This window comes from Phoxinus phoxinus (assembly GCF_949152265.1).
Source record: "Phoxinus phoxinus genome assembly, chromosome: 15".
In the NCBI taxonomy this organism is placed as follows: domain Eukaryota; kingdom Metazoa; phylum Chordata; class Actinopteri; order Cypriniformes; family Leuciscidae; genus Phoxinus; species Phoxinus phoxinus.
In genome coordinates this window covers 29,919,577-29,945,679 of record NC_136890.1, presented here as the reverse complement: position 1 = coordinate 29,945,679, position 26,103 = coordinate 29,919,577, and the positions used below count along the sequence as shown (strand labels likewise).

General features: G+C 37.6%; 1 protein-coding gene and 1 long non-coding RNA gene across 3 annotated transcripts; one reads left to right on the top strand and one right to left on the bottom strand.

The window, feature by feature from the left end:
* Positions 1-725: 725 nt before the first annotated feature.
* pnck (pregnancy up-regulated nonubiquitous CaM kinase) lies at positions 726-10,351 on the top strand. 2 transcript variants are annotated; one of them, XM_079638599.1, is made up of 12 exons: positions 726-897; positions 1,388-1,485; positions 1,721-1,852; positions 1,996-2,070; positions 2,569-2,707; positions 2,903-3,026; positions 3,306-3,381; positions 3,482-3,594; positions 4,524-4,602; positions 6,286-6,373; positions 9,632-9,722; positions 10,130-10,351. In XM_079638599.1, exons 2-12 carry the CDS (start codon positions 1,412-1,414, stop codon positions 10,138-10,140), a joined length of 1,002 nt encoding a protein of 333 aa, XP_079494725.1. In that variant the 5' UTR covers positions 726-897; positions 1,388-1,411; the 3' UTR covers positions 10,141-10,351. The 2 variants fall into 2 exon arrangements, with proteins under 2 accessions (XP_079494725.1, XP_079494724.1); XM_079638598.1 differs by lacking the exon at positions 726-897 and having other exon boundaries at positions 1,373-1,485; positions 10,130-10,171.
* LOC307012200 lies at positions 3,013-24,315 on the bottom strand. The gene is made up of 3 exons (XR_013800584.1): positions 24,172-24,315; positions 22,929-23,049; positions 3,013-4,696 (listed from the first exon to the last, which is right to left on the bottom strand). It is a non-coding gene; the product is annotated as an uncharacterized lncRNA (long non-coding RNA).
* Positions 24,316-26,103: the final 1,788 nt, after the last annotated feature.

Sequence of the window (26,103 nt, the reverse complement as noted above, 5' to 3'; positions counted from 1 at the left end):
AAAAGGTAAAATTCTACAGTTCATCACTGTAATTATTTATCAAATCAAATCAGATTTGATTAATATTCTGCCTAATAATGCATGCCATACTCTTTTTGCACATCATTTGTTGTTTGGTAAAAGCCTGGCATGCTGTCCTAGTGTAGTGTATGACTAATGTCAAGTCACATTTCACCTATTTACCTTTGATACCTTGTTAGAAAGCGTATATTAAGGCCAAAGCACACAGCAGGTGAGAAAGGAACCGTCATTCGGGGTTTATGAGTGAGTGTGTGTACAGTGTTCACAGATGGGTGGAATGATAACACTCGAGTGGAAAACCCCCTGTGCCCATACAAGGAGAGCAGCGAGAGCTCTGGATCTGTGGGAGCATTACTGAAAACAGCCTCAATAATGTAAACAGAGACAGTGGCTTCTGGCGATCTCAGGGCATTTAAAACAAACTAGCACTTTCAGTTCAGCAAAGCCAGACTGTAATGATGAAGAATGCTTATTTAATGTGCAGCCTATCAGATATCTCCTGGAGACAATGCTCATCTGTCCTTATCGTGCATTCAAGCATTACATTTGAGGGAGTCTGAATCAGTCTTAAGGGGGCTGTTGTAGTTTGACCAACCCCCCCCTCTATCTCCATGACTTTTTTTTTTTTTTTTTTACTTTTTTCTCTTGATCTTTTTTCTTTTTTCCCCCCACCACTTTCTCTCTCTGCTTTCTGTGCCTACTCTCCTTTTGTCAATCTCTTTCCAACGTCAACTCTTCTATAAAGCATGTGGGCGTTCAAGGTCATCGGTGTAAAAAGAATGTCATTTTTCGATTAAAGAGCAGAGAGGCTGTTGGGAGTTTGGTGACGTGAATACAAACTGTTGCCTTCCAGATTTTCACAGCAGCAATCAGCAGGTAATTGAGCTTTTGCTTAGATCTCTTTTCTAAAGGGTATTTTTGGGGAGAATACCACTGATTATTGATATACTTTCAATGAAAAATATTCCTTTATTTGTAGATATGTCTGGAGCAACTGAACTGAATTGCACTGGTTATCTGCATGTCAAAAGTGTTTTTGGTAGAAAATGAGAAGTTGTGTTAATAGTGTCTTTTTATTCCAAGGAAATCAAACATCAAGGAGTGCGTTCAAAACTGTTTTCCCAGCAGAGCTTGTGTGACGGAAAAGAAAATCTGTCAAATCTCATTGCTAGTCATTGAAAAATCTGCAAAAGGAATCAGAATTGGGCTTTTGGATGTAATGAAAAGCATATTCTTTAGTGCTTGTTGCTGTAGAGTGCATGCACAATGTGTTGCTTCAGGCTTAAAAATAAACGTGCTGATGATTTTTAGTTAAAATTTGCATGTACATATTAGTGTTGTGTGTGTTTGTGTATATAATATGCAGCTCACACACCTACCCTGCATTACCATGCCTCTATTGAGAGATCTTCGGAAAAAAGATGACATCAATGCGGTTTATGAGCTGAAAGAGAAGCTGGGAGAGTGAGTTTTCCTTCCTTACGGACTAATATATTCAATATTTAAGAGTATTCTGAGCATGTAATGACTTGAGAGTAGATTTTCAGTTTAGTTTACCAAACACATTTAAAGACTTGTCGACCAGAAGCAGAAAATATTAAGACTCAGGAGACTTCACAATGTGCTCATGGCACTCTCAAACCCATCATTAACCATTAATTGAGAACAAAAGTCATTATAACGGTTGTATATGTCTCAGGGGCTCGTTCTCCGAGGTTCGAGTGGCTCAGCACAGATGCACCCAGAAGCTTGTGGCTGTCAAGTGCATCCGCAAGAGAGCGCTAAAGGGGAAAGAATCCATGCTGGAGAATGAGATTGCAGTATTACGCAGGTCAGTGATTTTACAAAACGCTCTGGATTGATATCATTGTTTGACTTTATGAAGGGTTGTTTGCATTATCGTGGATATTATTAAAACACAGCTGCACTTTACAAGTCTTTTCTGATCTGGTTGTCCCTGTGATTTCTTTGCAGAATAAATCATGAAAATATTGTGTCTTTGGAGGAAACCTTCGAGACTCCTACTAAACTGTATTTGGTAATGACACTGTGAGTGGACCAACGTGTGAAAAATGAAAATATTGTAGTTAAGAATTCATTTAGTTCAAAGTTTTGTGTTTTATAGGATTAGACCGAAAGATAGAATGATAGAAAAAATTAATGAACGAACAAACGATGATAGATAGATAGATAGATAGATAGATAGATAGATAGATAAAATAAACCGAATGACAGACAGAGATAAATAGATAGATAGATAGATAGATAGATAGATAGATAGATAGATCAAATAAACCGAATGACAGACAGAGAGATAGACACAGAGAGAGAGAGAGAGAGAGAGAGAGAGAGAGAGAGAGAGAGAGAGAGAGAGAGAGAGAGAGAGAGATTGATAGATCGATAGATAGACAGACAGATATATAGACAGATATATAGACAGATATAGATAGACAGATAAATAGACAGATATAGATAGACAGATATAGATAGACAGATAAATAGACAGATATAGATAGACAGATATAGATTTGACAGTATCTTATGCAGGTTGACAGGAGGAGAACTACTGGACAGGATTCTGGAGAGGGGCAGTTACACAGAGAAAGATGCCAGTCGGGTCATATCTCAGGTTCTGCAGGCGGTCAAGTATCTACACCAGCTGGGTGTTGTTCATCGAGACCTAAAGGTACCTGAGAACAAACTATAACACTCTCTGTTTTTAACTGTTTTAGTTTCAGAGCACTCATGGTGAGGGTCTTTTTAGGTAATGCTGTGAGAGCATTAGTATGTTGGATATAGTTTTACTTCCAGCCTTTCACTGTGGGTGCTTTGCATGCAGCTGAGTGGATATTACGATCATAATAAGTTCTCTCTCCATTAGCCAGAGAATTTATTGTATGAGACTCCATTAGAAGACTCCAAAATTGTCATCAGTGACTTCGGTCTGTCTAAAATGGAAGAGCAGGGGACTCTTTCCACGGCCTGTGGGACACCTGCCTATGTTGGTAAGAGAGACAGTTTATGATCATGATTATGATTATGAACTAATATATTGTACAGTAACATACAGAATCAAGTCTGGACTGACAGCAAATAATATGCACAAAAAACCGAAATGCTCTAATGTGACACCAGGAACTTTCTTTAATTTCCAAAGAATGAACTAAAGAACCCCATATAGCCAAAGATGGAAACTAAAGTGCTGAGAAAAAACACTGAAGTTTTGAAGTGTATCTTCGCCACTGACTGTAAAGTATGACTACTGATGTTCCCTGTATGTATAGCTCCTGAACTTCTCCAGCAGAAGACGTACGGTAAAGAGGTGGATCTCTGGGCCATCGGGGTGATTACGTTCATTCTGTGAGTGATGGATTCATATTGTTCACTCTACATGTGTGTATGATAAACAGCACGGTACAGAACTGAGAGTCTGTATCAGCAGTTCTTCGTTTTTTGGCAGACTCTGTGGCTATCCTCCGTTCTACGATGACAACGACACACAACTCTACAAGCTGATCATAAAGGCTGAATATGAATTTGATTCACCATACTGGGATGACATCTCTTACTCCGGTATGACCATGACAATTCCTAATCTCTCATACACTCTTAAAAAAAATAAAGATTCAAAAAGGGGGTTTTCACAGAGATGCCAAAGAAGAACCATTGTTGGTTCTCATTTTGGTGAACATTTAATAATACGAAGAACCTTTTTCCACTTTAAAGAAACGTGTGTGTAATGTAATGATTCCGTGGATGTTAAAGATTATTTATGGAATCATCAATGCCAATAAATAACCTTTATGAATGTGCTGTACAGAATAAATGACCAAATCACATTCGTAGCCTCCTCAGTCCAACTGCCCGTATACTGGACAAATCTGTGCCAAAAGTATTTTAAGGTGAAAATATATCAGACCAATGTATTGTGTTTTTTTTAAATAACGCTTAATGCCATATTTATATCTGAGATTTCTTAATTAGATTTCATTCATTATTTCCGTACAAAAATGTAGTGAAATTTGGACTAAAGAGAAAGGGTTATGATTGTCTAAAATGTGCCCCTAAAATATATATTTTTTTTAAATAAATTTTTTTGCTTTATGATTTAAAACCTATATAACAAAATTCTTTTTGTGAAATTATGTACTTGAAAAGCAAATTTTTTTAATTTAAAGTAAATGCCTCTTGGTTTGATATTTTGTTTACTTAATGCATTTGCATTATGCATATATTATACAGTTACATAATACATATACATTTTTAAACGCCTTAAAGGAATAAAAATCAAAACTTTTCTCAACATGTCGTTCAATATAAATTATAAGGATAATTTATGGGATGAAACAGAATTGGAGCATTAAAGCTTTCACAAACGGTTTTGAAAACTTCTCCCGTTGTATTAATGCAGAATGGTTTATAATGCACGTCAAATGCTGGCCACATTAACTGGTATTGATCTTCTTGTGTTCTCTACCTCTTCCTGCCTACTAATGCTTCAGCGAAAGACTTCATAGTTCACTTACTGCAGAAGAATCCAGTGAAGAGGTTCAATTGTGACCAGGCCTTGCAGCATCCTTGGTGAGTCCATAAATAGCAGGAAAGAGGCGGACGGGTTGATCAGCAGTGAAAAGAGAGACTGTCCTTGAAGAACAGATGAAGAGTTGGGTCACATCTGTGGGAGGGAGTGCGCAAACAGGAAGAGGATTATAAAATGTAGAATAAACAGATGTCTCTTAACCTGCAGATCATGCTGAGATTGTATAAGATCTTTAAGAAGCACAAAACAATTATGATTTTCGTTGCGGAAATGAAATGGAACAGAGAGGAATGCATTCAGAGAAATTGCACTGGATTATTGTGGTACTTGTATAACATACATTATAGTTACCCAGAAGAAAACTTTAGTTGCTCAGATCTTGGCTAAAAGGAGTCATTTGAGTTTCTGATTATGCTTAATTTTCTGGGCATCATCTTTGTCTGAGATGTTTCTAATGTTCTTTAGGAGGCCTAAAAATAGACAAAAACGAGACAACTGTTGCCATACAGTAAAACTAGAGCTATTAAATAAACCAATATGGTCTCAGAAATATTCAGTGAGACATTTTTGAATTTCTATTGAGATCTCGGACTTCGTTTTCATATTTTAAAAACTGAGCACAGTGGGAGATCAGTGTTGAGATCTCTTCTGAGCTCTTGAGGAGACACATACTTTTTCCTCAAAAGAAAAATCTAAGAAACTACAGACTTAAAGTGTCAGTTCACCCAAAAATGTTCTCATCATTTACTCACCCTCAAGTTGTTCCAAACCTGTATGAGTTTCTTTCTTCTGTTAAACACAAAATATATTTTGAAGAGTGTTGGTAACCAGACTGTTGATGGTAGCCATTGACTTCCATAGTACAAAAAATAAATAAAATAAAAAATAAAATACTATGGAAGTCATTGGGTTCCATCAACTGTTTGATTACCAACACTCTTCAAAATATCTTCTTTTGTGTTTAACAGGAGAAAGAAACTCATACAGGTTTGGAACAACTTGAGGGTGAGTAAATGATGAGAACATTTTAATTTGTGGGTGAACTATCCCTTTTACAGTCCCCATTTGCTCTGCTTTTAATTTGAATTTTAATTCTGTAGTCTAGGAGAAACAATTGAGATAAAAGAGATCTCATTTCAGATTTCTTCTCCAATTGAAACTTAGATGCTATGCTATATGTTGCATGATATAAGTTGTATGTGTTCACTACCATTCAAAAGTTTGGGGTCAGTTATATATATATATATATATATATATATATATATATATATATAAGTAGTATCTTACGCCCATGATGGCTGGATTTATATATTTATATTTTAAAATCTAATTTTTCCACTGATGCAAAGCTGGATTTTCAGCATATTTACTCCAGTCTTCAGTGTTACATGATCATTCAGAAATCATTCTAATATGCTGATTTGCTGCTCAATCAGTATTTCCTATTATTAGCAACATTAAAAACAGTTGTGCTACTAAATATTATGTAAACTTTTTTCAGAATTCTTGGATGAACAGAAAGTTCAAAAGAACATAATTGTTTTTAAATTTCAATCCTTTGTAACATTATAAATGTCTTTACTGTCACATTTGATCAATTTAATGCATGCGTGTTGAATACAAAATATGAATGAATATTAATAAAACCAAAAACTACTGAGCCCAAACCTTTGAACGGTAGTGTACATTTTTCATATTGAATGAATATAGTTTTGTTGTGGCAGGATATCAGGAGGTGCAGCTCTGGACAAGAACATCCATGGCTCAGTGTCAGCACAGATTCAGAAAAACTTTGCCAAGAGTCACTGGAAGGTAAGAGTGATGAAACAAACCTGCCAGCTATAGAATCATCATAAAATCAAAGTTGACAATTCTTGTTTTTTATGGAATATTGCAGTATTTATAATACATTATTTATCCGTGCACATTTTTTAAAATTCACGTTCCCTCATAATCTTCATTTAAAATAACTTCCCCCTCTCTCGTGCAATGACGGCTGCATCCGAAATCAATTCCCGATGGACACAATAAAGTCCCACACTACATTTGTTCGATAAGCCATTTGACTCTGATATACGTCACAACAGGGAAGAAAACATGATCGCAACACAGACCGTCTGGTGCATATTGTACACAAAAATAATTGAAATCACCAGTTCTCATCTGATTGATTGACTGGGTTGAGTTCTTCAGTAACACGTTACAATACGGGTGCACTAATATGCATTAACTCATGCTTAAATAATGCACGGATAATCACGTGTTAATGTATGACTCATGAAGACCATAAATGAATAATTACTGCATCAGCAACTAATAAAGAGTCTATATGATTAATAGATTAAGTAATATGAATTGTTATGAACTAAATGTGTCATAATGTATTAATTCCTTAATAACATCAATTAATACTGTCAATTAATGTGTTAATTACCACAATGGGTCTAAGCTATGTACATCAACTTCCAGTTGCCTTCTATAATTAATCATTATGTTATGACTTTACTTGTTGAGGCACATGACTATTAACTAATTGTAAAGTAATATGTCATTTTGCTTTTGACATCCACACTAAGCCATGGATTTCAATTTCCACTTCCACTATGCCAGATGAACAGCCGCATCCAGAGTCTTCTTGTTCATTGCACAGAAATATGTCAGGACAAGCTTGAGGTCTAGGTTACAAAGGCGGAACACCGAGAACATGCGGTCTGGCACTGCTTTCTCTAACACTGTGTCTAGACCGGACAAAGACAATATAGCCCATTATAATCTGTGAAACTACACTGGATGCGGAGCGACGCTACACAACACAACACAACACAACACAACACAACACAACACAACACAACACAACACAACAAAACCCCAACAGTAAACTGATGCCATATTCTGTTTCTGATGTACTCCAAGCTCTTGCGCTACTTGTGTTATGAAGTGTAGACAGCTGTTGCGGCATTGACACGATAATAGTCACGTCCAGTTTAAACACGGTGTACCAGCGGTCAGTGGGGCTTTTGCACCGGAGGAATCTTAGTTCCTAGAACTGGCGGAAGAACACAGTTTTTGGTGTGTTCACACCTCAGGAACTGGGAACGATTTTAGTTCAAGGAAGGCCGTTTGAGGGAACTAAATTATCTCCTGCTTCAGAATAGGGTCTAACGTAACCCAGCACAATAGGAACTACTAGTGTAATCTGATTGGCCGAACGCACACAAAACACCAGCACCGGCCATTTTTAACAGTGATAGATGGACCTTTACACTAAGCCAAGGAGAAAATACAATGCAACTTTGAGGGACCAAGTGAAACATGATTATGCATTTCTGCTCAGTTATCGACCACACAGCAAACCCAAATACTTTTTTAATAAACCGTTTACTTTCTTAACAGTTCTATCTAATATTAGACAGGACTGTTAAACAGATTGTAATCTAATGAAGACTGAGAATGGGAGCACTGTGTGTTCAGGCTCTGACGTTCTCAGCGCCGTCAAAATAAAAGTCACAACCAGGAAAATGGCCCTAGGGGAACTTTTAGTTCTTGGGAAACTCCCCTGGTTACTAGTTCCTAGAGAAGTACCGTGTGAAGGGCTAATCTGGTGTGCTGATATTTGTGTGCAACCAAACTTACTCAAACACATCCTCTGACATCGCATTCACTGTGCAACTGTCCCACAGACCTTGGGGATTCCAAACTCCCAAACCATAATGACATATTACTTAACAGTTAGTTAATAGTAATGTGCCTCAACAAGTTAAGTCATAACATAATGATACATTTGCAAATCATTAGCTAATGATTCATTAAAGCAGACAACTGGAATTTGAAGGAGATAGCTTTGACCAATTGACCCTTCGCAGGGAGCTTGATTGACAGGTGATCTGACCAATCATACTTCGCCATCCGCCATTTTGTCCGACAAAGCAGTCAGGAGAGTTAGTAGATTAACATGGGAGGATTTGAACTTGAGAAACGGAGTATACTGACGTCTTTCCACGGTTAAAACAACATTCCTTCTGATGTTCATTCATGTTTATTTGATGCTATAAATGAACTAGAAGGAAGAGATGATCGGTTCACGAGCAGCTTTAACTGATGCTCTACATTGATCTGACAGACACATTAAAGAGCCACAAAACGGTATTTATTGTTTAAATTTCTTTTAAAAAAAAATCACCAAATTTGAAAGGTGAGACTTTATTTAATAGGTTTAATTACAAAAGTAACCGAAAAGTAACCTGGTCTGTCCTGTCTGTCAGTGTCCTCTCTGCTCCGCGATGTATTTTTCACTGCGTGAGAACATGGTGTGGCGTGAGAGCGGTGTAGCTTGTCGGACATAGCGACAGTAACTAAGGGGGGCGGGTCTTTGCAAACAGTCAATTGTGGTAATTAACATTAATTTACACTATACTATATGTTATTAAGGAATTAATAAATTATGACATTTCATTAATAGCGATTTATATGTTACTTAATCTATTAATAATTTAATGCAGTAATCATTAATTAATGGTTTAGTTCTTCATGAGTCTTACATTAACACGTGATTATCTGTGCATTGGTTAAGCATGAATTCATGCATATTAGTGCACTAGATGCAAATCTGGGTCCATTTGAGAACCACTGCATTAGTTATAAGCGGACGATTCTTGAGTAAGTATCAAAACTGTAGCAGACTACTGAAGTACAGTGCATGTGTGATGTGTGAAACAGCTCTGCATGACCTGTGTCAGGTGAACTCTGTCGCTGAAACAACACTTTGCATTTGTAAATGTATGGCTAGAGTTACTTTAGCGGCATATGGAGGCTTTGTTATTATTTGACGCCAGTCGTTGTTGCTCGACTTCTGAAAGTCTGCCCTGCCATGCAATTATGGCTTGTACCTTTAAAAGGGCAGATGCTGTAATTGCTGTAACTATCAGGCTTTTAGTTTTAGTGCAATAAATGCATCTTAACATTAAACGGACTCTTCTGCTCTTATGTGTAGTGTTGGTTCACCGTTTGCCATTTAAAGATATTTCATATCACTGGATTCTGCAGCATTATCACTGGTGTCTTGTGTTCCAGAGAGCCTTTAATGCCACTAACATCGTGCGTCATTTAACGAAGAAAACCCACCCCGGGGAAGACGATGAAGGGAATCACTCCACAAGTATAGGTGAGGAGACGTCACATGTGATTACCTGCACATGATATAACAGCACCGATATGAGATTGCTTTTATACAACGATTCACAAGACAATAACATAGCAAACAACATTTCTGACTACATTTGAACAGTTTGAATATATTTGTCCTCCACTGCTTGGTCGATCAGATTGAATACAGGAATAAACTTGCATAATTATTAGACTAAAAGTACAAACAAAACAGTCAGTGGTTTACATTCCACTTTGATGAAAGAAATTGCTACAATTTTACACAATGTTGACATTAATGTCAATAGACTGAAATGTTTAATCTAATAATTTCTGCTAAACTCAATTTGAATTAGATTCTAAAATATGCTTTATTTTTATTTTCCCTGAGTCATTGAATTATTTCATTTAACTTTTTCTGTTTAGGGACCATCTGATGATCCACTGGCAGTAAACCGAGGCTCTGTTTAAAAAAAAAAAAAAAAAAAAAAAAAAAAAATAAGAAAAAGAAAACTGTCATTTACTCAACCTCATATTGTTCCAAACCCTTATGACTTGTTTTTTTTTCCAAGACAAAAGGAGAGGGTATAACAAAGAGCAATGTGTGAACAATGAAAGAAGAAGTGAACAGGTTCTGTGAACATTGAAAACTGAAGAAAAAAAACATAAAAGAAATACAAATTCAAATAATGGCACGTGTCGTTTGGTTATGGGACATGTGAGAATCAATAGTGTTCAGACTATTGACAATAAACTTGTGTCTGCATGTGCATATTCAATTATATGCAGATGAGAATGAATGTTTGAGAGTTGAGAGGGCCGAACTTTAAGCTGCCCAGACTTTTTTTCATGGGAGATTGACAAGAAAATAAAAATAAATGTTATCTTAAATGAAAGAAAATGTAAAAAAAAATTGTTTTACTTATTTTATTTCAGCCAGCCAGTTAGTTGCTTTTTTCTGTTTATACTAAAACTGAATAAGCTAAAATAAATAAATAAATAAAAATTAATAAAAACTACACGTTTTAAAAAGAAAAAGAAAATTATTAAAAATGTCAAAGCACAACAGAATAACTAAAACTTGTGAAAAAAAATCTAATTCAAAATATTATAATTGTATAATTGCATATCAATGATACAAAAAAACACTGATTAACAATCCCTATCATTGTTTGCTTGCTAAACCTCTTGTTTTGTGAGAGAAAAATCAAAGGTTTGGAACAACACAAACATGACATCATTTTGACTTTTGTGTCTGACCGCATTGGTCACTGTGTTTGTCAGGATTGACATAGACTGAATCCGAAATCGCCCCCTATACCCTTAAATACCCATTTGTAGTGGTGTCAAAACCATAGTGGACGTTATTAAGTCCACTCTTTCTTTCCCACATTGCACCGCAATAACGAGAGTGTACATCCGGTGTTCGCTCACTCGTTTTCATTCCCTCCTTCAAGTGAACTGTATTTGTGGACTAACAAAGGGGATTGGGATTTGGTGATTTCGGATTCAGGCGTAGACTCTGAAACACACCTGCGCTTTAAACGTGCCGCTGTCAGTGAGCCTTCTGTCAGAGCTGCTACACTTCAGTGCGCTGCTACTGTAAAAATACCCACAGCTCCTTCACAACTCGTGTTTTCATAAGTGTTCTGCTCCCCGTCTACTTGCATTTGACGCATAACAGCATGCATGCATTTGACAGAACGCAACGTTTAGCCATGTAGTGTCTGTCAGCTGTAAGACCGTCACTTGAAGCTGTATCAGTGCATTACAAGAACAAACATGGCATTGATATTGCAGTGGATAAATGAAGTAAATAGTAATTGTATCTCTTATATCTCTGCTCTCATTACACCACGGAATAAACAAACCGATCTGCGTGTTATGTTGTGAATCTGTCACAGGGATGATATACAGAGAAAAGCACAGAGCCAAAAGAAAAGATTTAAATTTTGAACGCTCGCCATCAATTGCCATTCCCTTTGTAAGCAATCTTACAAACTCACACAGCCCCATAAATTAAGACCAACAACAGAGATCTCCACCACTGACTGTAATGATACACTGATCAGACAGAAACGCTGACCCCTCTAATTCATGGAAAGAGCTTATGCACAGACCAGCTGTCAACAATGAAATCTGTCCCAGACTGATAATTCACTCAATTCTGTGTAAGAAAAAAAAGAAGAAAAACTCAAATGGGGCAAGCTACATGAGCTCATGATCTGAATATCAGTGGGATGATTGTGATTTTGGACACAACAAATAAATAAATGGACAAAACAACAAATACAACGTTCTTTTTTTTATATATGGAGGATATTTATGGAAAAAGGGAGTCAGAGCCAAGTCCCATAGCTTTCTGTGAGGAACATATCGTGTTTTAAATACTGGGACACCTCAAGGATGTGTTCTGTCACTTCTGTTGTTCTCGGTTTATACAAGTGTGGATACAAGAATGCAGATAAATGATACAAATATGCAGATGACATGGCACTTGTTGCACTTTTATGGAAAGAATGTGTAAATTCTGAGTAGAGCAGGTGTTAAAACTAGAAAAATGGTGTGAAGCGAGTTCTTTATTGATTAATGTCGGTAAGACAAAATAATTAAATTACCCAGAGCCCCTATCAAAAATAATGTTATGTGATCAACCTGTTGAAATTGTGAAGACTTGAACCTTTTGAACTATGATTGACTGCAAATTGAATTTTTCTGATAATGTAGATCTTATCTTTAAGAAATAAAATCAAAGGTTATTCCTATTCCTATGGAAACTGGGAGAATTTTCTGCAAGTCAGGTTGTTTTGCAAAGAGTTCATACAAGTTTAAACATTACAAGAACGGCAGGTAAAATCAAAAGATCCAAGCAAAAGTCGGTCGATCAATGAAATGAAATTGCTGCTCAGAGGAAAGCTTTGGCTATAACAAGAGACACAACACACCCTTTGAATCATGCGTTTGAACTATTACCATATCGTCACCGTTATAGAATACCAAAAGCAATTAAAGAAATATATCAAACTTTTGTACCAAATACAATAGGTATTCTGAATAAGGGGTAGGAAATGTGAATAGCCTACTTTAGCTTATTATGCTGAAGTAGATGTGTGTATATGTACACATATATGCATTCTCTTTTGGAAGACGTTCATTTAATCTATCATTCATTATAGATGTATCATTCTATCCATCCATCCATCCATCCATCCATCTGTCTGTCTATCTAGTTTTTTTAATATTTGAACAAGCAGTTACACTTTAATCCAGTAGGGGGCACTTTAAGTCTCTTTTTAACAGTGATGTACAACACATTTCCAAACATCATAAATTGCACCTTTTTTTAAATGATCATTATTTCATGTATAATTATAATTATTTTGTATTTGAATAATTAAACTAATTATTTGAACTAGGTACTTGATAAACCTTTTGTTATCATTTGGTTTAGTAGCAATGACTATTTATTTTTCCATAAAAATAACTTAGTTTAGTTTGAATCAAAATTATTTCTACACCTTCTCAAAATATTAAGCACAATATCTTTACAGTAATGGCAGTCACAAAATTATTGCCTGGTCTCTATATGTAACGATAATGCCATTTGGCAAAGAAGCTTAAGCCTGCCCTAATTATCAGATGAATGGAGAGTGATTAGAGATTAATGTTTTATTGATGTTAAATAAGATCATTCACTCAGCATGATTTACTACCCGGCTCAAACAGACACCATGACAGCCAGATCACACAGTAAGAATATAAAACGTTAAATCTCGGCACTCCAAAGCGGTGCAGGGGAGGAAAACAGAAGGCCATTTGCACTGAGAGTTATCCATCCTTATCCTAAACTAATGAGACAGACTCCTGAAAGCTTTTCACTGTACATAAAAACCGAGGGAAAAAAATGTCCCAGTGACCTGGAGACTTTTAGCAGCTGTAGTCTGAATCCAAGGGGAGCGCACAAATATGTTTCATCACACTTTTTTTTTTTTTTTACATAGTGCAAATGGCTTTTATTAAATGAAAGCGCTTACACCAACAACAACATTCTGCTGGTGTCAAAAGATAGCAGCTTTAATAAAACAGCTCTTGGTGGAACATTAAATATCCTGAAGTATTGCGGTTTCGAAGGAGCCATGAGAAAGCAATTTACGGCACCGCAGGCAATTACATATTAAACAATCTCAAAATGGTCTGCCAGTTAAGACGTGTTGTCATGATGTTCCAAGGCAAAGAATGCAAGTGAGCTCCCTGATTGGTCAGTGGAAACGTTCTGCTGTGCCAATCAGAATGCAGCGCCCCCAGAAGCATGATTTGAAAGTGCATGCATGCATACCGCCAGAACGGCCACAGCTAATGCAGTGAATATCTAATGGAGAGGTTTTTAATCAGATGTGGAGAGGCACGCCTCAAGTAATGCACAGTGTGACCTGGATTACCACTAACAGCTCCAGACACCTGAACTGTCTAGTCCACTTAACTGCGGTTGAAAGGTCAGACCAGCAATGTCTGCTTTCCCAGCACGTGTTTATGTGGTTCGTGTCTGTGTCTGCCTGTGAATCACACATCGGGTGTTTTCCCAAATCTACAAAAACAGGTAAAGACCACAACAGACAGACACTTAACCCAAAGCCGAGGTCTTAAAATATGACCGTCACACCCTATTTCAGGTACGAGCGCATGAGTGCATGTTAGTTGGAGAATATTCGGTCTTGTTAACAGAGCTGTGTTTACTGCCTACTTGGCTTATTTCCATACCACAATCTGCTACCCATCTGGTATAACTCATTTTAATTAAGATGGTGATTTTCCTACAAAAAAAAAAAAAGTTTGTGGGGGGGGGGGGGGGGGGCAAAAAATCACATACATTTTTTGCAGATTCTGGTCGTGCGATGACAATGGAAACTGCAATCATGCTGAGGTGTGTTTGAGAACACCTGCCACTGTCCATCTCCATGACTGGTTCCAGCAGGCCACGGCGCACCGCTAGTCGACTCTGACAGCCTGCCGTAGCTACTATAATGCTTCACTGCCCAGCAATAGAGCCAGATGTTTCTAACATTACAGAGCCAATGGAAAAATCCATTAATGCTTGAAAAGAAATAGGAGAAATACAGTAGCTCTTGGTCCGTCCTCCGCCTTTGCTGAAATCGCAGATCAGAGGGTCTTCGAGATGGTGCTCAGGTAATCTGTCTGGAGTGGCCACTTTTGCTCACTTTTGTTGATGACAATCCTCAATCCACTTATTCTAGAGTTGGGGAGAGTGTGAAAACACACTTTGACTTGATCGAATGTACCTGTGTCTTGCTTAAATACAGACTCATCGGACGCAATACCAAATCGCATCTTAATCACTAAAATAATGAAGCCTCATGAATGCCTGTAACTCTTTTTGTCTAGACTAAATCTTTAGGACACTTTCGTGTGAGTTCAATGAACATCAGAGTCCGCTTGAAATGGTGGTTCATATGCAGTTCACAATTAGAACGAACAAACGCAAAAATAATCCAGTTAAACTATAGAAATGAAACTAATACTGATGACGAAAACTCAACTGTTAAACTGTACACTGATTTTTTTTAAAGTTGTAAATAAACATTATTTGAGTAAATTCTTACAAGAAAATACTATTTAAATTTGAACTATTTTACTTTTTAACTTCAACATTTTGTGTTTATTCAGTGTTATTTGCCATTCCTTTGCATAGAATCAAATCACCATAAGTTAAGTGGTTTAAATGTATTTAAATCTATAAATATTATCTGTGGAAGGCATGGGACCATAAAATGTTTGTCCAATCATTGCATTCGGTCTGAAGCTATCACACTGTCAACACTATCAACGCAGAAATGAATCTGCAGCAGTCAGGTGATGCGGTCAGAGCTCTTTAAGTTGTTTATGTTCATTATTATTGTACTGTTGTTACGTGCTTTGAGACATGCCGCTTTTGTTTGATCCCTGCTGTGTGTATTCATGTGTTTTGAAGGAGACGTGGCTTTGGAGACGCTCTGAAGGGAGGGTGGGATCTAATGCTATTAAAGCAAGCTCGCTATAGACCTTATTCAGAGCAGCGCCGAGACAGGTATGAAAGGGAGGCTGCGAAGGATAGACTTCCCGTGTTTTCAATGGTATCCGCTGATGTAAAAAGCTGTTTAAAAGATCCTAGATCAATTATAAATTTCTACAGCTCATATAAACTGTGTTTTTTGTCTAGTGAAATATCTCGGAAAGATATTTTTGCAGTATTTCATCAGCAAAACAATCCAAAAACACATTGGGCACTATTTTAACGATCTGAAGTATAACGCAAGTATAAAACTTTGTGGGCGGATCCCGGGCTCTGTTGCTATTATACCGGCGGGATAAATGACTCTTGCGCCCGACGCAAATCTAAAATGGGTTGGTCTGAAGTAGCTTCATTATTCATAGGTGTGGTTTGGGCGTAACTTGAAATAAACCAATCAGAGCATCCTCTCACATTCCCTTTAAGAGCAGGCGCGCTTGTTCCATGGCGGATTGCTATTACAACAGCGGATTGCCATTATAACGGCGGATTTACCAGGCGCACGCCAGGAGCGGTTCACAGCCGAGGAGGCTGACGTTCTCGTCAGAGCCGTAAAACACAGAGAAGTGACATTGTATGAGGATGGGAGAAACCCACACAAATTAGTTGCGGTTAAACAGGCGTATAATAATTTGGGTAAATGTGTAAGCTAGATTTATGCCTATTTTTTTCACATCTTCATGGACTCAACAATGATTTCCTGGTCAGTGGTGGAACTGTTTTCTCAAACTGGAAAATAGCACCAGGGAATGTTTGCGCCGGAACACGCCTCCTCTTTTCGCCGAACCGCCCCCGCGAGTGCAAGTTCATTCCCTAATTTACCGACGTGCGTCTGTGGAGGGAAAAGTCCGCTGTGCGAGGGTGCAAAATAGGAATAATACATGCGTCGGTGTTCAAAGTCAATTGCACTGGGTGCAAGATAGGGCCCATTAAGTAACAGTATAACCCACTGAAGAGATGTACATGTATGTATATCCCTCATGAGCCACGGCCTCGTTTTCCTTCCCGTTAAAAATCAAAGATGGCGTTGCTGTGAATAAGGTCTATTGCTAACCTATCCGAAAATTGCCTACCCTACTTCTAATGCATCCTTGTTGATTAAACATGAATTCTTTGAAAAAATCTTACTGACCATAAACTTTTGAAAGGTAGTGTACATCAATAAAGCAGGTGTTGTGATTTCCATCTGACAATATGCTCTGTAAACAGCAAAAAATTGTTGAGGAGGTAGCCCACCCTTTTTTTAGCCCATCAGAGACGTTCTCTGTCTGTAAATCATTTTGGAGAGAAAGGCGTATGGCTGAAGTTAACTAAATGGTTGACATTACTCATATGACCCTATAGGGTTTGAGGTTCCAACCACAGAAACAAAAGTATGAGTAAAACACATCATATCAGTTTGAATATCCAAATATACCTAAGCAAATTTAGTATTGATGTCTTGGTTAAAAACATTTATCAAAGTAATGTACAAATACATGTAAATATAAAATTTTGAAGAAACTTGTAAAGGAAAGGGAAATTTAGGCCAAGCATTCGAACCCAATGCGAAAACATTTTTGCATTTAGAAAACAAGAAAAACAACATGAAGTTAAAGACTCAACAAATTTATCAAATTCAACGAACTGAAACCATTAGCAAAAAACAATAAGAGCTCAGCGTGTTAGTCTGATATTCTGACAGAATACGTACTGCAGTGCTCAAGGCGAGCAGCATGTGTTCGGTGTTTAACGCTCGAGATCTAAAGATTTAACACTAAAATAGAGAAACTACACTGCCTGACTCATTCAAAACAACAGAGCCAACCATAAAAAGCACATCTAGCCACGATGACAGAAAACAGCCTGTTTTGATTCTCAGTCGCACCTCAACACAAGCTGCACGACTTGAATTAATACAATAAAATGAAACCGTGCCGCCCCGTTCACAAAATGAATGCAGGAATGAATAATAAAATGAAGTCTGAGGAAAGGAAAACAGCCCTTCTTACAGGAGCTATAATAATAAGTGGGCTAGAGCGCAGCAGAGTTGAGTTTTCACCGCTTTCCACCGTCACTGTCCTGCCAAAACCTCTTATCTGCCCAAAACAGCCCCTTCGCTCTGGCAAAGCTTTAGCAGTTCAAATCGGGGCTAATGTCTTCCTTTTTGTATGCGAGTCCGATCACATCGCACGGATGAAGTGATTATGGAAATGTCGGGGAGGTGCTGGAAACAGCTTTTGGGGGAGATGTGAAGAGAGCTGACATTGAGTCGCCAGCGTGGAGAGAGGAGAGCAGGGCCATTGTGTCGTCGAGTTAGGATGATAAAGGACGTTTTGTGTGTGTGGACTGTTTTCATATTGAGGGAGACATACTATTGCGATTCCCTATTGTGAGGCGAGACAGGAGAAAGGAACTGGATCTTTCTCTACCCATTTATTGATCAGGTCCATTCAAAGCCTTGTGTCCATCAAACAGTGTGCCTGTATGTTTCCTTTTTGCAATGTACAATCAATGCACTTATGTAGCCAAGCATGTGATTGACATTTGTAAATGGCAGTTTAGCAATACGAACAAATATATTGACTCATTTAATTAACCAGCATGATTGTCCAACCACTCACCCTTGTGCATTTACATTAAAGGGATAGTTCACTCAAAAATAAAAATTCTGTCATCATTTACTCACCCTCAAGTTGTTCCAAACCTGTATGATTTTGCTGAACACAAAAGAAGATATTTTGAAGAAAGGACCCCATTGACTTCCATAGTATTTTTTTTTTTCATTCTGGAAGTCAATGGGCCCCATCAACTGTATGTAAATGAGGAACTATCCCTTTAAGAAGATGTTTTTATCCTATGCATCATAAAAGTAGTCCATACAACTAATAAGTCTTCTAAAGTCAACCAATATCTTTCTTGAAGTCTAAGCTGGAATTGTGCTTGGCACAAATAACTTCTTCAGCCCATTTGAATGTACACAAACACAATATTTCATATAGGCAAGATTTGAGGGAAAATCAAAAGACTGAAACCTATCATCTTCGTAGAAGTTTAAATGTACCACATACGGACCACTTTTATGGGGCTTTTTTGTCATTTTTGGAGCAGATGTGGTCACTATGAACTGTCAATGTTTGGAAAAGAGCTGTGAGAAGGTTTTTTCTTATATTTTTGGGTGAACTATTCCTTGAAATGAGTTGATAAACACATCGAATGGACTTTGGAATAATTGAACAGGATAGGTCTTGCTAAAAATCACATTTCTGTTTCTAACATATTTGATATACTAAGATGATGCATTTCTGATTTTGACCATCAGGCCTACCTTCAAAGCAGATGTGATAGATAACACTGACGAAACACACCGAGATGCAGTTTGAAATGAGCTTTTCATGAATAATCAGCATCATTATTTCACATTTCGCAGTAAGATATTCAAGCTGAAAATGATGATAAATTTGCCCGATGTTATCCTAATTGCTTGAGGTTTTGGGGGAATGGCTTTCAAAATGAAGGATTAGGAAAATGCAATTTCAGAAAGCTCACCAGTGTGACACATGATGTAGGAGGGATGCGGGGATAATAAATGAGTCACATGGGTGACGTGGAACAACAGCACAATGCCGCTGGTCTAGTTCTGAGTCTTGGTTTATTCACAATATGACCCATATTTAATCTTAGTGCAAAAGGTCAGTGCTGAGCATGTTTGTAATACAACCAGACGGTGCAATGGTTTGGGTCATACAATAAACATGAATATGCCGTTGTGCTACTTCTTTTTAAGGTATATTACTAATTTGATTTGCTTAAAGGGACTCGGGCCACATTTTAAATCTTCTGAAGCTTTGTGTGAGCAACAGACTGAAATTTCACTGCAAATCCGATTTCTGCAGCGATATGTTATTTACACTACTGTTCAAAAGCTTGGGGTAAGATTAAGATTTCTATTCAGCAACGATGCATTAAATGAATCCAATGAAGTAATTTATAATGTTACAAGCTATTTCTTTTTCAAATAAATGCGGTTCTTTTGAACTTTCTATTCATCAAAGAATCCTAAAAAATTCATTTAAAAAATTTAGCACTGTTTACACAAAAATATTAAAGGATAATTCCGGTATTTAACACCTTGAGTCTATATTGTAGTTTGTTTTGGATGAACAGGAGTGGTGGACAACATTTTTTTGACAATGGTTCCTCTCGAGTTTTTGACTATAATAGAATTGGCCATGGACCCATTTAACATTGGAGTCAATGGGCATGTCCGAAAATGTCATTAAAACAACCTTTAACATTAGTTCTCAAAACTGTGCAACTCACCGAGTGATTAGTGATGTTAGTTGATGTTCCAGAAACAAAAAGTGTTGCGAAATACAGTTTCTGTCGTGTTTTATTCGGCATTTTGTAAAATCCCATTGAATTCTGTTGAAGGACTGAGTGCTCGTTAATATAAATGCGCTACCGGAAACGGAAAGGGGGCTGTTTACATTTTGTCGATGTAATCTTTTTGCTTGCTTCCGTTTCTCATAAGGCTAGCGAGCAGAGCAACTGTGCTCCGGGAGAGTAAGCGAAATAAACAAACAAAACCTTGAAAATATTGAAAGACGTGACCACTGACCAGTGCAATATGAAGTTGAACTCGACTGTGACCGTGAGTGTCCCGCGAGACATAAACATCAGTTATCGCCATCAAGTGGTCGGGAGTGTGCTAACGCTTCAGATTCAAATATTGAGCGGAAGTTACACGGTTGTGAAGTGTCTGAAAAAATAGTTCCACTATAGCAAAATAAACGGATTGGAATCATATATTGCGACGATATATTGTTTATAATCATCAACGAACACCACTAACCACTCGGTGAGTGTAACAGTTTTGTAAACGAACATTATTGGCTGTTTTAATGACATTTTCGGACATGCCCATTGACTCCAATGTTAAATTGGTCCATGGCCAATTCTATTATAGTCAAAAACTCGAGAGAGGAACCATTGTCAAAAAAATGTTGTCCACCACTCTTGTTCATCCAAAACAAACTACAATATAGACTCAAGGTGTTAAATACCGGAATTATCCTTTAAGCAACGCAAGTGTTGTCAATGACAATAAGAAATGTTTCTTGAGCAGCAAATCAGCATTTTAGACTGAATACTGAAGGATCATGTGACACTGAAGCCTGGAGTAATCATGCTGAAAATTCAGCTTTGCATCACAGGAATTAATGAAATATTAAGATATATTAAAATAAAAACAGTTATTTTTAAAGTGTAATACTACTAAACAATATTACTGTTTTTTTATTTTATTATATATGGTTCAGAAGATTTGTATTATAGTGCACGAGTCAGGTGGTCTAATTTTACGCTGCTTTTCCCCCCTCTTTACAACATCCATCCTTGTTCACTTTCATTACACAGAAAAGAGCAGCATGAACATTCTCCTTAACATCTCCTTTAGTTTAATGTAAAGAAAGTCACACAGGATTGTAACAACAGCGTGATTTTCATTTCTGGGTGAACTAACTCCTAAATAACATATTTTGATAATGTATTGATGTTCACATCTGAAGAAAAGATATAATTATTCCCAGTTTCCCTACAGCGGACTAACATAAAAGACAAATCTCTACTAAAGATTCTTTGCATTAAAGATCTTCTTAGAGCAAAAAGTTTTGCAAAATTAATCCACGGCAAAGACTTTACAAATCGATGAGCTCTGGACGCATGAGCATTAGAGTTATATAATGAAACGCTGACAATGATTGACGTGTTTCGTCATAGCCCAGTATAAGCCAGCTGAGATCAAACAGGAGGATTGTGCCTGTCAAAGCACATTTCAGTCGTTAGGTTATTAATCATGCAAAATTTTTCAATCACAAAAGACGTTCAGTAGACAGTGCCGTCTTCCTCTCTCTCCGACAAATCCAGAGAGTATTAATGCTTTTAAAGGAACAAAAAATGGATTGTGCTCTCAAATCAATGTTCAAGTGACAAATGAAACCCCCGAAAATATGAAAAGAGGAATGGGAAAAGAAAGCGGAGAGGGGAGCGAGTGAAAAACTGGAGCTGGGAAGAACTGTGAAACCGTGACCTATTCAAAGGGATAATTTGCAAAGATCTGTCATGTCTTGATGGAAAAGCTAAGCACATTAATTTAAGACGCCCCTATTTTTTTCTTGCTGTGGTTTAAGGAGAGAGAGAGAGAGAGAGAGAGAGTCTGCGAGAGAGGGTGAGACGCAGAGTAGGGGATTTGCCATAGTCAGGGATTACGTGCGAGCCTTTGATGGTTTCAATTATTAGCCAGAGTTTGCACACTCGGAGGAGGACGACATCAAAGGGTGTGGGCGATTAGCACACTCCGAACTTCGAAGCGGATGGGCGCTAATCTTTAAGGTGACACCAAACATATTGTTGGAACTCCGATCCAGATTCAGACGTGTCAGGACGCCGCAACTAGGTTAATTAGACCTGCGACCTTTGGTGGCGACGGCTGGCACCCTGAAGTGGTCTCGGCAGACACACCTTGATCCAAGGAGCTCCGGGTCCCTCACACGGCTGAGACTCTTATGTAAACACGGATGAGCTGCTGCTAGAAACGTAAGGGGATTTTGCACACACAAAGGCAGGTAGTGCAAGAGAAGGTGCTGGCCAATAGAAAAAGATGGAAATTAGCATGAAACCGCAGTCTGGATTTTTCTGATTCGTCACGTAATGATGACGCTTGTCCTGACTGACGTCAAGCATAACATGACAGGGGACAATTTAAATGACCAGAGATTCTTCAATGTCTCGTTCTACAACATAAATTACACATAGTAAAATACTAAATGTAAATTATGAAACTTCTGTTGGTACATTTTGGTTGTTTGATTCATTAAGCACACAACTCACATCCTTATATAATCGTCGTCCTTATTTAGAAACTTGTTAGCAACTGTTACAAAATACATGCTTGAAGTGTGATTGAGTGTAATTTATTTTGTAGAGCTAAATGAAACAAAAACAAAAAGACCATTTCTGAAGGAAATTGAAATCTTAAAACCACCAATTGTTTTCTGGATTTAAGTAGGCTACTGCGAGTCAAAGAAATAGGACATATCACACACACACACACACGCACGCACACGCACACACATGGAATAAATGCAATGAATAATGACAGTTTTGTCATCAATTACTCACCCTCGTGTCATTTCCAACCCTATTATTTTCTTTCTTCAATGAAATGTAAGATGTTAGGCAGAAGGTCCAAGCTTCTGTTTTCCATTTAATGAAATTTGATGGTGATTCATACTGCCAAAGTCTAAAAAGGACACACACACAAAAAAACACCATATGAAGTATTATAAATTGAGTCCATACAGGTCACAGGCATGAGTTCATAAGATATAGCCTAGATTCCAAAAATGGGGTTTCGCAGCAATGCCACAGAATGCCATTTTTGGATTTGGACTTCTTTTTTGTGAAGAATATTCTAACAATCTAAAGAAGATTTTCCAATGTTCAACAATGAAACTTTTGTGGAATGGAATAATATTGCGATGTAGTGAGGCCATGTGGCAACAACGTTCTATTGTTTGAATTTAAAATGGTTATTGCTTTTACTACGGGGTTGTTGAATGCTTGAATCTGATTGGTTGACGAACGCTCTACTGCGAGCATTCTGTGCAATTATTTTTAAAGGAACACTCCGACTTTTTGGGGCTTTAGCCTATTCACCTTATCCCCCAGAGTTAGATAAGTCCATACATACCTTTTTCATCTCCGTGCGTGCTATAAGTCTGTTTGACGCACCCACCGCTAGCCTAGCTTAGCACAAAGACTGGATGTAAATGGTTGCAGCTAGCATACTAATCCAAATAAGTGACAAAATAACGCAAACATTTTCCTATTTACATGTTGTGATTTGTATAGTCACAGAGTGTACAAAAAACAAAGTCACATGAGACATATTTTAAACCGTATAAATACTGGGAACTATATTCTCTGAAGGCAAAGCATTGCTACTTGGGCGGAGTGATAACCGCAGCACCTGAGACATCACGTTGGTTTTGTTGACAGAAGAAACAACTGCGCGTCTCAGGTGCTGCGGTTATCACTCCGCCCAAGTAGCAGTGCTTCGCCTTCAGAGAATATAGTTCCCAGTATTTATACGGTTGTTTACATTATTTTGTCACTTATTTGGATTAGTGTGCTAGCTGCAACCATTTACATCCAGTCTTTGTGCTAAGCTAGGCTAGCGGTTGGTGCGTCAAACAGACTTATAGCACGCACGGAGATGAAAAAGGTATGTATGGACTTATCTAACTCTGGGGGATAAGGTGAAAAGGCTAAAGTCCCAAAAAGTCGGAGTGTTCCTTTAAGGAAACGCCGGGGACACACTTAACAACTGTAAGGCAGATTTTGAATGTAATTCGATACTTACGACTGATGATCATACCAAAACGCGCCGAGTCATAGACAGTTGCGTTCAGTCTGTGTTTAAAGTATGTGTTTAAAATCAGCTGCAGTCGTTGGAAAAAGTATGTAACTGTGTTCACGGTCAGTTCAGTTAGAATGTTTCAGCAGCCAGCTAGTCGTCGAGTGTGTACCCGGGTTAAAGTAGTTCCAGGCACGCAGGTCTTGACCGCATTACATTGTCCATATCACTTCGCCAAATTATTTCAGTTATTTCAAAGGTCCTTACAGCCTACAAAACAATAAAACCAAAACCCAAACCACACTGACCAAGCAAATAAATATAGCAATAGAATAAAAACGACAAATTATTTCCATGTTTTTCTGTCACACAAAATTTTTATTATACGAAAAAGATTAGGCTACTCTCTCTCTCTCTAATCTTTGACAAATATCTTTGACAAATATCTTTGACAAATATCTCTCTCTCTCTCTCCCTCTCTCTCTCTCTCTCTCTCTCTCTCTCTCTCTCTCTCTCTCTCTCTCTCTCTCTCTCTCATAACTGCATTACTCTGCTGTCAATGGCTCAAGCCTCCATTACTAGCTCTAAGAAATTAGTCCTACCTACACAACAGCGTTTTAAATGGAAAACCCCTGACAAATATCTTGAAATACAACATCTGAACAATGTCTTATTAATCTAACCAATGTCTATATAGTATCCCAGTGTTCCTTTCCGAACGCAGCCATAATAAGCACTCATTAATGAGACACTTTTAAACTTACAGTACATTTACAACAGGGACAACCCCCCTGGAGTAACCTGACGTTAAGTGCCTTGCACAACAGTGAAAGCTCATGGGTGTTGCAGGGTTTTAATGACTACACCACACCAGTCCAAAAAGCAGGATATCAAAGCTTCTGATATTGCAATAACACCAATTAAGCCATTTATAAAGTGGCTTAAAAATGATCAGGCAACCACAAGCAGCCAGCAGGAAATATCACTGCGTCTCCAACTCCAAACACAGTAAGTACAACACAATTCATCAAACGGGAAGACATTTGGTGGATAGGCCAATTATACCCTTACCCTCTGATAAATGGTTTTATTTTCCTGCGTCATTTAAAAACCCTGTGTGCTAATGTTTTATACCATCCTATGGTTATATTCTGCCCTTTTCCTTATTACGCTGAAGGCCATACGAGGGACTGGACACTTACTGGAAGGTACATTAACTAAGTGCGTAGAGATAATGATTTTTTCCTACTGCCCTACAAGAAGACATTAATTGATAAATGAGAGCTATCTCCTTAGCAATTTTATGCTTTCAGCACTGAGCTTATTGGAGCACAAATATACTCCATGTTATTTATCATTTAGTATTAAAACGACAAAATAATTAATCACTGAACCTCATTACAGAAATGGGAAAACATGAAACAGTAGGATGAAAACCTGATGACCATGTTTGCTATAGGGTCGAAACGTTCAAAAAACTTAATTGTAGAAAACATACAGTGGTCTTAATTCAAAAAATTGTTTGCAAAACAATTTTTAATGTAAATTGTTACATTAAATTCACTGAGAATTTACACAAAAAAATGAATTTATGAGCATTACACAGAAATTCTGCTCATGTTTTCTGAATAACTTTCAATATGACCTGCAGCAAAGAGCAGTCATGGTCAGAATTATTGGCACCCTTGGTAAATATGAACAAAGAAGCTTGCCGCATTGTTAATCCTTTTGATCTATTATTATAATAATAATTTTTAAAAAATCCAAACAATCTAACCTTTTGCAGAAAAATTTAAACTGGCTGGGAATCTCTTTATGAAATAAATGTTTCTCTCCAATACACGTTGGCCACAATTATTGGAACTCTTTTATTCAATCGTTTTTGCAGCTTCCTTTAGCCAAGATAACAGCTCTGACTCTTCTCCTATGTTCCTGGTG